Source organism: Erithacus rubecula (assembly GCF_903797595.1).
Source record: "Erithacus rubecula genome assembly, chromosome: 2".
Lineage (NCBI taxonomy): Eukaryota > Metazoa > Chordata > Aves > Passeriformes > Muscicapidae > Erithacus > Erithacus rubecula.
This window is the reverse complement of record NC_136685.1, coordinates 104,464,872-104,477,980: the sequence shown is the minus strand read 5'-3', so window position 1 is coordinate 104,477,980 and position 13,109 is coordinate 104,464,872. Positions and strand designations below refer to the sequence as shown.

The window sequence follows — 13,109 nt, the reverse complement described above, 5'->3', positions numbered from 1 at the left end:
AAGTGGGCATGTTTCCACACCTGCCAAGGAGCAGCCACACAACTCTCGGGAAGCCACCAGCCACGTTTAGCACGGTGTGCCCAAGCACAGCTCCTTGCCCTTAACTTTCCCTTTCTGCAGTCCCCTTGTGGAGAGGCTGGTGCCAGGCAGGTCAGGTTACCTTGGGAATGCCAGCTGCTGTTTCAGACAGGCGGGGGTAGGTGTAGGAGCTGTAGGAATGTCCTTGCTGGTGGGCTTTGAAGGCGCTTGCTCCGTAGGGCATGGCCGGCTCCTGCAGGCCCGAGCCTGACCTGGATCTCTGCCTCATGGCTGGCTGGGGGCTCGCAGGGTCCACGTAGGAGGACTTTGGCCTCTTGTCATAGTCATCCTTGCTCAGGCCGTGTCCCCAGTCGCCGTCACCGTACTCCAGCCTCTCCTTGGGGCACTCGCTCTGCAGCGACACTCGGGACGGGGCGTAGGGAAAGGAATCTCTGTAGTCCAGGGAGGATCCGCTGGGGATCCGCTGGTACTCCAGCTTTAGGCCGCCGTATTCCAGCGCTTTGGGCTTGCTCTCCAGGTGTGCATGGTAATCTGGGAGGAACCTGGAGAGGTCTGGCTGCAGGGGTGACACTTCTGAGTAATAGATGTCCCGGGACGTCACCTTCATCATGTGCCCGTTCTGCTTGGCGGCGTAGCTGCCCTTGTAGTACCTGTCCAGCTCCTCCCCGTACAGAGCCTTGTCTCGGTACTTCTCCACGACATAGTCTGTGGCAGTGTCTGACTCACTGGAGTACTGGGAATACGTGATGTAGCCATTTTCTTCCTGGTGCCTTGGCACGTGGTTGGCGTTCCCTGGGTGGTGGGTGGGAGGACTTTCCTTGCGCAGGGAATTGGATCGTGTCACTGAGATATTGTCAAACTCCTCCAGCAGGCCATTGATTGAAGTATCCTTTCGAGGCTTGTTTCCTCGAACAATAGTCTGGGAATTAAAAAAACCTTCATTAAATACTGATTTTTGCTTAGCATTTCACCAAAAAAAAACACACCAAAAAGGAAAAAAGTCTGTGATTCACCCAAGAATACTTCTAGCAATGTCTTATGTTCTTCAGTCACCCATTGCATGCCTAAAAAAACCACCTCAATAAATAATTAAATTAGGACATGAAGAAATGTTTAAATTCAGCGTAGATCACAAACTGGGATTTGGCATGCAACCCCAAGACACTCTCAAAAAGCCCAGTTTCAGAGGTGGGTGTTCAGCAGCTGACAACAGACACATTTAAACCCACTACTTATTTTTCATTTGTTATTATGCAGTTGTCTACATCAAGCCACACTGCTGAGCTGAACCTGATTTACAGGGCTTGGATCAGCTAAATGAAAATCATTCAGCGGTCACTTCTATGTGTTATTTTAACAAACTACTAGAATGAAAAGTAGCATATAGTTAAGCAGGCACTGAATTTTCTTGAAAACAGTATGCTCCTGAGTAGCAGAATCCCACTGAGGATTACTTCTTCGTTAACTTAGCATAAAAGACACTTGGGAAAGAGGGAAAAATACTTAACTCCAGCTCCTTGTAACACAAGCATCCAGCAGACCATGGTGCACAACCATGGCTCTGGCACACTCATCAGGGATGCCAAGTGCTGGCCTCGTTTGTGTCCCACTATTGCAAAGCCTTCCAGAGATCCCCCTACCCATCCCCACTCCTTTATGTCCAAAATACTGGTGCTCCTGGTGGGATGGGAGGCAAGCAGTGCTTGGTTACAGTTCTCCTTCAAGCAAGATTTTATTTTTTTAGCCACCTGAAGGCTTTAACATGTGGCTGCATCCATTTTTCACCTGGGGACTGCCATTGAGCAGCACTTCACGTTTACAAATACCTGACAAGAATAAGATGTACAGATTGGTGGCCAGAGCCATAAATCAGCCAGGCTCTACTGAAAACACATTTGCTTTGCTGATTTACTTTGGCTAAATATCTCTGGCTGCATCTTACTCAACTCACTGAGCTTTTCAACAGAGTTACTGTGGTCACCCCAAGGAGATTTCCCTCTCTGGGCTGCAGCCTGTGCTGCACACAGGTGTATCAGGAACCAGGCAGGCAAGTCAGGTGCTGAATGTGGAATACTGGACACCAACCATGGCATATCAAATCCAGCCTGGTTACTTGCTCTGCACTCATTCCTGCTCAACCCCTGCTTGAAAGCATGCAGGGGTTCAAACTTTGTCAAAAAAAGTATTTGATCACTAGTAAGATCACAAAATTAAAAGGAATGCACTTCTCTGTCTCCCAGCAAAAGGCAGCTGAGCAAAGGCAGGTGAAAAGGAAAGCAGTCCTGACCTCACGCTGCTCTCTGCTCTGATTTATGTCTGTAATTACTTGCCTAGTTTGCTATTTTGAAGCCAGTGGTACTGAAACAATAGGACAGCAAAAATAAGGGACAGCAAATAGATCACTCCTTTCACCTCCAAAGCCATTCAGCAGGATGAGTGGAATTGGTTTCTTTCTGCTCCAGCTCTTTGGCAGGATGACTGCACGATCATTCATATTTAATTACACATAATAAACCAGCAACACTGGACAATGAAATGCTCATAATTGAAAACAAGATTGAAATACCCAACTGCCACCCTGCTCCCCTGGGCAAACGCCTGCAGAGGAGGAAAATGCCAATTTAACACTCTCCATGGGACTGGCCTTCACAAAGGAGAGGCTTCCTGGAGCAGCTGTGATGGGTCTGCACAGAAGAGCCTCAGAGCCACAGCAAGCCCTGGAGCAGAGTGGCTCTTCCATCACAGGGAAGAGGAGTTGTCCCCTCCAGGCACATGCTGTCTACAAGCACGATTTTCAGACACCTTCAGAAGGAAGATTTAGAAGAATGCAGCTGAGTGTTTATCTGTTAGGGAATTCACTGGTGACAAATCCCTGCAGTGTGGGGATTTTCTGCAGACAGGTGCATGTGTGGGAGTAACCTTTTCGATTATGAGGATTTAAAAATAGTACCAATAGTAAAATGATCTTATAGGAAATTCTGGGTTTTTTTTAAAAAAAAGCATTTGCCACCAAAGCCCCAGCCTGATGAAGCTGTCTTGGATAGCTCTGGGACCTCAGTGCTGTCTCATCCTGACTGATGAAGTTAAGGGGATTAAGAACTAAGCCCCTTTTCTTTTATCCCAGCATTTTGAGAATGATCACTGGCAAGCAGTGACTTGCAAGTGTGATGGCTGCAATTCCTATTGGCTTCACATTACTTTCCATGAGAAAATGAAAATGGCTGGCACAAAGGGAGGATAAAACTTACCTGTTCCGGAGGCATACTTTCCACTGAATGGTCAGTGCTCTGTTTCCATGAATAACGGCTGTTATAAATTATGATACTTATTTATTGCTAACAACAACAACAACAACAACAGCATTCCTATTTCCTTTGGATTGTTTTTAAATGTTGTCTTTCCTTTATATGGAAGGAAAGATTCGGTGAGGTGCCCCCAGACTAAGTCAGACAGTCTATACTAGCTTGATCTTTTCCAAGGAAATATCTAACACCATTCTTATTAAAAAAAACCCAAACTGTAGCATCCATTGAGAAGAAAATTTAGGAAGTGTTTCAGCAAGACCCTGTGAAATATTAGATATTGTCAAGTGTTTTGCTTTCTGAATAGAATTTAAGATGATCAGACACAATTCTAAAGTACACTTTGCAACTCCCTGGTGGGCAGAACCATTGACTAGGCTGAAAAAACAAATTAATATCCCAAAGAAGGTATTGGTGTACAGGAGTAATAAAATAAATTACTCTGTAAGAATGAGCAGAGCATCAAAATTAAAAAATTAAATCAAGTCAGATGTCATAAAGAATAAAACATATATTGTACCATGTGAACTTGTCCTGAAGTGATTTACTAGAGAGAAAGTGTGTGCTGGGGTGTTCCCAGCTTTTCTGGGAAGCACAGGATTTGCAGAAAGATGCCTGAGATAGGAAGCTGCCATAACCATGGCCCAAATTCCCAAACCTGAAAGCCTAATGTTAGTGCCAGGTCCAAAAGAAGCATCCAGGTTCCAAGGAATGACTTCAGTGGAAAAGCTGGACTGATGGGGTGGGCTCTTGTTTTGGGATTGTGGACTCTGTATCAGTGAGCAGAGTTTGGATATAGATGGGATATACATGCAATGGCAGGAATCACGAACGATGGAAAATTTGAGCTTTAACTTAAAAAGCAAAACAAAAACCTTGAAAGAAAATGAAACAGAAAAGGGCCATCATGGAAAGAGATACAATGGTAATTAGTGTCATAGGAACTAGACTAGCTTTTCTAATTTCAAAGGCTTTATAAACTGAAAAAAATGTGAGGAGGAGTAGGGGATTCTGTCTCTATATTCTAGATATATTGACAGAGATTGTTTCCTGATTTTTTTTTAACCACTTGCTGATCTCTGCACTTTTAAACGTAAGGAATTTTCAGAGCTGCTGCATCCAAAGCAGACACAAGCAAAGCATTCTTTGCCAAGCTTGATGGGCTGAGATTCCCGAGGCCTTTGTTCTGCTGAGATCTTGTAATGGGAACGTGAACAACACCTGGAGAAGCAGGACTGAGCCCTCCCTGCCTCCCTCCCTCGGGCTCAGGGCTCACTCCATGTCTGTGACAGGCCGGTTCCCAGCGCGCGGTGCAGTTTCGGAGGGATGGATCGTCCCGCGGAATTGCCGCTGCCGTTCCCGGGCCGCGGGATCAGCGGGGCGGTGCCGTGATCCGGCCGGAGCTGCAGCTGCCGGGCATTGCCGCCGCTCCCTGTGACAGCACACATCCTTCACCGGGACTCGGCAGCGCCTGGCCCGCCCTGATAAGCTGGAATGCATCTGTCTGGGACACAGCCTGTCTTGCCTTGTGTCCAGGAGCAGATGAAAAACAGCTTCTGAGCTCAAATACTGTATTAACCTTGACAATAATGAAGTGGGTAATTAACTGGTTTGCCCTAATGCGACCTTGCATTTATTGTCTTTAGAACTACTATACTTTACACACTCGTTAAGAATATCATCCTTTGTCCTCCCAGAGCTGTGTTTTCAGGAGTCAATGGGGATTTTAAATCTTTGTGATGTGCAGGGAGAAAAAAAAAGGAGTTTTAAGGAAAGGTCGCCCTTATAAACAGCTAATCTAAACTCTGATTTTGCCTCTAGCTAGCTTCTTCCCTCATCTGCATTATACATGAACTAAAGGCACAGCTGAAAATCAATTTTTTTTCTTAAGAAAAGGTGTATAAAGCACAGATGGTCGGAATAATCTAATTCTAAGTGATGGATGTGTTGGTAATTTATTTTCTTGTGTTGCAAGACATTCAAAGTATTTGAAGCTCTGTTCACGACACCACATTTTACTCCCAGCGTAAACAAATACGAACGTGCTTGGAGAGAAAAACTGATCCTTGTCATCACTTCAGAAGGAAAACTCTGGCTTTCCCTGCAAGTAACAGAGTTTTAGAGCTGTGGCCAAATGTGTCAGAGGATCTGCACCTGATCTACTCTTACCAGAAGGAAAAGTACTTAGAGGAGGAAGACTTTACTGTGCAGGTGACCACACAATGGAACACATTGCCCAGAGAGATTGTGGGCTCTCCCTCACTGGAGATACTCAAGAAGTGTCTGCTTGAAATCCTGTGCCATGTGCTCTGGGATAACCCTGCTGGAGCAGGGAGGTGGGACCAGATGACCCACTGTGCTCCCTTCCAAACTGGCCCATTCTGTGATTCTGTGACCCCAACACCGATGGAGTCTCTTAAAACTCCTGGAAAGAGGCAAAAGCAAGAAGCAAATCCCTGCTTTCTGCAGCAGCCCAGGGCCAGGTGAATCCTTTCCCTTGGGTGTGAGGCTGAATTTTCAGATTCAGCCAGGAGCTGGGACTGCTGCTTCCAGGTAAGTGACTCCACTGGCACTTAAGGCTTTTCTCCATGGAATATTCACTTGAGGACAAATTCAAACCTCAGAGCTGCTTTTCCAAATGACAGTGTCAGAGTTATTCTCCCAATCCTTCTATATTCCACTGAATCCTTAATTACCCCTGAATGGGGAAGCTTCATGAGAAAGGACTAAAAAAATTTCTGTATCTTCATCCTCTCTTTCCCCTAAGTGAGAAGTTTAGGGCACTTGTGGCACACAGATTAGCCTGGAGAGAAGCCATTTCGACAGGAACCCATCAGATCCATTGTGAGAAATGATGGGATGGGATATGAAGTAATTGATCACTCTGCACCCTCCAGTAGTGTCCTGTGGGAGCTGCTCCAGTTTTGATCTACAGCCTGTCTACAAAACAGCTATTACTCGGAGTTAGTCACAAGGAATACACAACAGACAGGAAAGTATTTCAGAACATCCCTTCCTGAAGCCTGTAATTTAGAGCTTGGTTTACACCTGGAAGCCTCAGAGTTTATATAATTTCTGATATGAATTCCTACCCAAAGCTATAAATTCTCACTCTCTCCATAAAAACAATATTAGAAAAAAGTAATAGTTTTGGTATCCCACAGTTCCCTCCCTGGGGAAGGCATTCTGCAGATTGCAGTGGTGTTGGATGACTCAGCTGGGCCAGGATCTTGGGTCTCTGCCCCCTGGAACAAACTACACCACAGAGTAACCTGCCCTTGCCATTAAGTGTCTAAGCACGTGAGCATGATCCCATCTCATGAATTGCTCTAATCCCTTTCTAGGAGATCCATAAATCCCCATTTGGGACAGCTCTCAGACAGGACCCTTCCCCTGCACCTGAGAAATTAAAGAGAAATGCAAACCTCCAAGTAAAACTCAGCCAAATCAGCCTTTGGGAGGACAGAAGCCCTCAGACATGAGCCCAAGGGTGCTGCAGGATGTGCCATGTCTGGGATGTGCACATCACCAGAGATGACTCCAAATCACTGCTTCAAAACAAAGGTACAGCTTGAGAGCAGTCTAATATGCTTAACAACACTAGTGCCAGCTGTTTAAAATTCTTCAAAAGCAAAATAATGGAAAAGGATAAAAAAGGACTCACCAAAATGGCACCGTGTAATTTCTCACCCTGAACTGCAGTTTCAAAAGTTGGTTTCCATAACAACAATAGCAACGTTTCATTATAATCACATTCACTGGTAATTCTTTAGACATTTTAAAATATAGCAACTTTAACATAACATGAAGTTTTAAAATTCCACTGAAATATCTACATTCTAGTAATTTCCACTTTTTTTTTTAAATACACAAAAATACATCTTGTATGTAACTTGAAATTCTATTAGAGAATATTAAAAGTTAAAAATAATTATTCTCAGTCTACTTAAACCACATTGGATCTGTGCAATTTTATATACATACAAACCTTTATGCATACAGAGATGCATAACACAGCACAACAAAATGAGAGAAATGTGACTTTAAAGTTTTAATTTGAAAGAGGAAGTGTCTGTATTATTGATGGGTTAAATTGCACTTCAGGGAGAGGAGTGGAGAAATCTAAAACCAAGCAATTTCTATTTCACAGAATTTAGGACCCTTCAAAATTTTCTTTTATCCAGAGATGGAAAGGAAAAAGCAAAATGTCCCACAGAATGAAATTCCTCAAAAACATTAGTCACAGGAATTTTGTGTTTCAGCACAACAGTGCACAGAGTGGATCCACTAAACTAAAAAACTGTATCAACTGTATCAAACTACACTAAAGACTGAAATGTTTTGTCCAAATACTGGAAAAAATCTGTTCATCAATGTAAAATTTTCCTGCTTTGCCAAATCAATATTTTCTGGCAGGGAGAGAGAAAGATCAGTGACCTGGGAAACCTGATGAATCAGCAGGACCAGGTACCTTGTTCTCCCCCCTTCAAAGCCATGTCATCTGCCAGTGCCTCTGTGTTAGTGGAATTGGGTTTCTTTCCTCCAAGGAAGCTGCAAAGCAAATTCAGTAAGATTTGCTGAGGTACAGATGTGGTCAGCAACTGCTGATGTGGTTTCCACATCACACAGGATCCCATGGCAGTCATGGGAGAAATCCTGCAGAAGCAGCATCCCAGAGCTTTCCAAAAAGGCTGACTCTGGAGCCAGCTAAAAAACACAAAGCAAAGCTGGGGACATTGGGGAGGATGACAGAAACCCCTCCCTCCAAGAAACACAACTCCACTCTTAGTTTTGCAACACTAAGACAGGAGCAGACATGTCACAGCTCCAGGACCAAAGTTTGCACAGGCAAGGCTGTGTGTGACTTACACAGAGATTTGTTCAAATAAAAAATAACAAAATTAAGGGCAGTTAACAAAAAGCACTGAAGCCCCAGTGTCTCACTGGTACCTCTGAGATTTGTGCTTGGGAGCTGGTTTGTGCCTGGACTACTGATACACTTAGGGAGAGATGTGGGAATGATGCCTCCTGCACTACAGCTCCTCATCCTCAGCCTGATGCAGGTGACAGGTGAAGCAAGGGCTGGTGGCAATCCTGATGCCTCACAGGAAAATGCATGTCAAAAATGCATCTTAAACGAGGTATGAACTGACTGCTGCCCAGTGGAACTTGGTGCAAACACTCCACAGGGAAACTGCAGGGAGGTGGGATAGCAAGACAAGCCCACAGGGGCTGGGGCTATCCCAAATGAATGCAGAGCTCTCTGCAGTCCCATCACAATCATCATCACCCTTACCTCTAATAACTGCAGTCCAGACTGTTATTTCTCTAGGTTTTTATGCGGGGTAGCATGAGGAAAACAAATCCTCACTTTTCTCAACAAAGGCATGAGAAATTGCAATAATTAAACAACACTTCCCAAATTAAACAACAGCTCCTCAAATACTTCAACTTTGAAAACCCACTGCCACACACCACAGGAGCTGTGGGTGTCCCACACGGTGCTGACACTGAGACACCCACTGCCACTGTTTTTTGGGCACAGAGTCAGTATTTATTCTACATGTGATTGGTGCTGGGAACTGGGGGACACAACACTGTGATTCTTCCCAGGGCTGCAAGGCACTTACAAGAAGCCTTTCTACAACCAAGCCACATGCCAGGACCACAGATTTCATTGTAAGGGCCACAAAAGGGCTGGGGTGGGATTTCCCTGGGGAGAGGAGCCCTGCTGTAGGGTGGTTGTGATGAAATCCAGTGCCTCACCCTCCCAGCCCTACTCACTTGTACATTTACCATAATGACCACCATGGTACATACAGGGCACTGCACACAGGGAATGCAGTCTGCTCTCGATCAGCAGCCCTGATTAAAAAACTGAGGAGAGGAACAGCCTGCAATTCACAGTCTCACTGCAGTACAAACCATCTTTGTAGCTCAGATGAAATTTCCCTGGATGAGGTTCCCCTTGTGCCCTAAACATGCCCATTAACAAATGCAAGGTTGATGGAGCATTAACCCAATTAATGATCCCAGTGCCTTTTTTTTCTCAGTGAAACATTCTTCTGGCTTCAGTTTGATTGAGCTTTCTGAAATATTTAAGTCAATTCCAGTGTGATAAAATTTTACGCTCGGGAAGTAATTGCCTTCATCTGACAGCTCTGACAGTGGGGCACTTGCTCAGGAAGGCAGAGGTGCTTGGGTCACTCCACTGTGGTCAGGGTCATCTCCTGCTTTTAATTAAAGTGAGGATTTTGACAGTCTGTTAATTTAGAAGAAACAATTTGAACTGTATTGCTTTTGGCTGCAATCTGCCACAGCAAAGGAAGCTTTATATACAGCAGGTGCTTGAAGACAAAGCCACCATTTCAGTTTCTGAGTGTGTGGGGCCAGCTGGAGGAGCTCCTGGTGCTCTGCAAGCCATGGCAGAGGGCTGTGAATTACTCTCCCTCTCCATAAATCATCAGGCAGAGGCAGAGAGTAGATGTTAGTGAGTGCTGGGTGCCTCAGTGCCCAGCACTGCAGATCGATGGGGCTCACTGCCCACCAGCCCTGCTCAGGGTTGGGACAGTCCCTGCAATCTCAGCTCTGTGAATTTGGGACTGACACCCTGAGGAAGGACAGGGTGATGTGAGCAGAGCTCTGCCCATGTTGGCAGGGAAGGTATTATCAAGGTACAGCAGGAGAAATGATCCTGCAGCCAGCCATGTGCCAAAAAATGCCTCAGCCACACAGTCAGAATGTTTCAAGGTTCTTCCTAAAACTCTAAAATTGTGCATTCCTGGCCACACACATGCAAGGGGCTCTTTTTAATCTGGCTGATGTCTCTGACTACTTTGGACTCCCTGATCCTCTCCTGAAAGCTCACTCCTTGCTTTCAGGGAATCCAGGAATTTGTATTGACAAAAGAAAAACACAAAATAATTTCATCTGCATTGTAAATTGCAGCATTCTTTCTTCCAAGGAAATATATTACTTTTCCTTCTCAAGGATGCTATCAAATGGAAAATGGAGCCATAGGAATGTCCTAAGGAAGCAGGACTGACTGCCACTGAGTAGTTTTCTTCTGCAAACATGGACATGAAGCACAAAGTGCTCCTGTACAGAAATCTAGTGCTCAGGTCAAATTACAAGGCAGGTGAGACAAAATACACAAGGAGCTTCCTCGGTAACATTTTAATTATTCCCTGTTGTAAAAGAGAAGTGCAAATCAAACATCTCCTTGATGAGAACAAAGTGAGGCAGAAGATTTCAGAGGATGCTCTGCAGCAGAGGTGAAGCCCAGCCCAGCAGGACAATCCCTCGTGTACAAGAAACTGCTCAAACATTTCTGGGCTAATCTCAATTTGATTCGATTTGCTGGGCTGTGCTGCCACCAAGTGCACTCTGTCCTGGGTGGCAGATTGGTCCTGACACACTGAATAAATTAATCTGCCTGATACAGAGCAGCTCCCTCCCTCCTCCAACCTGCCAGACAGCATGGGGAGTCAGGCAGAAGGAGAAGGGCAGTACAGATGCTGCTGAAAAAGGAGAAATGGGGCTGTTTCCTCCAGCCTGCGGTGTGGGATGGGAGTCAGACCTCACCTCCTGCTCCAGAGCATTTTCCCAGGCTGGTTCATTAAAACCTCTATGCTTAAATCAGATTTCTACACCTATATATCCCACACTCCTGGAAAGTGCTGCTTCACATGGAAGCATAAGCCTTGGCAATAAGGATCTTCACTAGCACTATGCTCAGTGAGAATCATTAACTGCAAACTACAACACAGATACCAATTACTGTTAGTAAAATTCACCATCTTACACTATCATTTTAACTGTGTGATCCTGATAGCTAACTACTAATGCCTGTTAGATCTCAGCAATTAAAAAGCAGAAACCCTCACCCTAAATACTTCTCTTTCATTCACTTTTCTCTCTCCAAAGATCTGTATCTGAAATTCCATTTTTTTTCTGGCCCACACAGTTCATCCCACAGAAAACAGAAAATATATTTAAAAGTCTCTGCAGGTAAGTCAGTGTTGTTCCCTGGTAATACACAGCGCTTGTCTGGTGTAATTGGATCCTGCATGAAGGGGAAGATGAGAAAGAAAGCTCAGCAAAGCACTTTTCAATTCCTAAAGAGACACCAAAGCCCAGATCTAATCATGTCAGAGCAGGAGATAGAAAAAACCACATTTATACCTGGAGCTTCAGCTCCACAGCTAAGTGAGCTGCTTGGCAACAGCTTCCCCCTCTGATCCTATGACTCTATTGACTAAACTCTGCTGGGATGGAATAAATGTGGCTGTTTGGTTATAATTATAGAATCACAGAGTAGTTTGGATTGGAAGGGACATTATAGACTTCTATTATATGGCATATGGCTTAGTGGGACTGTAACCTATCTGGTTTCTGTTCTGGGCTACTACAAGGGCTCAAACAAGTTTATTAGCAGACCTAGGGACAAGTCAGTCACTGAGATGTGTAGAATGTGCAATGAATGACTACTGTCACTGCATGGATGAATGAGATGGAAGGAGCAAGCACTGCCCTAGTGCTGAGGTGGGCTGCAGATTCTGCAGGACCAATTTTATGTGGAAATCCCCTCTGCAGAACCTGTTACTACATGGGGTAAAGCATCTGCCTTGAGCAAAAGCCATCAGGATGCCCAAGGAGTCGTTCTTACTGCAGCTGTCAGGGTCTGCCTTCGGAATGCACGGATAGGAACTTCCAGAGATTTCCTACTGCCACCTAGTGTTTCCACCGATCAAACGAGCAGAGATTTTTTGACTCGGCTTCCAGCAGCACCACTGGAGGCTTGGCCAATCCATAGAAACAAACAGGGCATCTCCCAGCATGTTACCCCAGTTTGGCTTTCTCAGCTGAGCCAAGCGGAAGCTCGCTGGACTATGTGACTGATTATGGTAAAACACACTCAGCCTTTCCAAACATTTACTGGGGAAAGCATTTACAGCTTACACCTCACTGTTTATTTCCCATGCTTTGCTCTGGGGGACCATGGCCATGGAACAGGTTCCAAAGCATCACCTCCTCCTGCCTGGTCCTTCCCAGGCCCAAGCTCTGCACCTGGGAGACTATGGTCACTACATGGAAGGCTTTGGAGTAAAAATCTGGGCTGAACAAATGAGAAGGAGCTACAAACAACACAGCCACATGGAGCAGTGATGGAGCCCTCCACCTCCAGGCAGCAAGCTGGGAGTGTGGCTCATTTTCCAGGACAGGCAAGCCAGCCAGAGGAGTTAGTGGAACAGTGTCCTATAGATTTGTCTTCAGGGACCAACTTCCATGTTAAAAAAAGAACCTGATTATGAGTGTCCTTGGTCAGGATCTAATTCCTGGCTTGTTTCAGGTTATAAAGTATTACCTGTAGAGTATTCCTAGTCTGGTATTCCCAGAGGAGACCAGATTCAATTTCTGAAATGCTGGCATGGAAGTTTGGCCCTTTAATGTGTAGACCTATAATGTGGGTTTTGAGCTGTAAAGGAGGTTGGTGTGTTTCAGCAGCTGTAGACTGTGAACTCCAAGTTTTCTTGCAATCATTAGTGTACTGCAAAGTTCTGCTCAACCATGCTCACCTAGGACTAAAGCTTACCCTTGCAAGATTCCTCCAACACTAATATTACGTAAAATCTCAGTGCTGATGCATTTAAGAACATTCTTTTGCTAAATATTGAGACAACTTATCCACAGAAGTCTGCAATCTACATTGATCTGTATTATTGTCCATGATTGCTGCAGGCCCAGGTAAAGTAACTCCTTTGGCAT

At 44.9% G+C, this 13,109-nt stretch overlaps 1 protein-coding gene across 8 annotated transcripts in view; it reads right to left on the bottom strand.

Moving 5' to 3' along the window:
- PAK5 (p21 (RAC1) activated kinase 5) overlaps positions 1–13,109 on the bottom strand; it is a 155,986-nt gene that overhangs the window by 16,688 nt on the left and 126,189 nt on the right. For all 8 annotated transcript variants that reach the window (XM_079298552.1, XM_079298551.1, XM_079298553.1 and 5 more), the window contains one exon: positions 161–958. In XM_079298552.1, the coding sequence (XP_079154678.1) occupies positions 161–958 (798 nt within the window). The remainder of the gene's footprint in view (positions 1–160; positions 959–13,109) is intronic.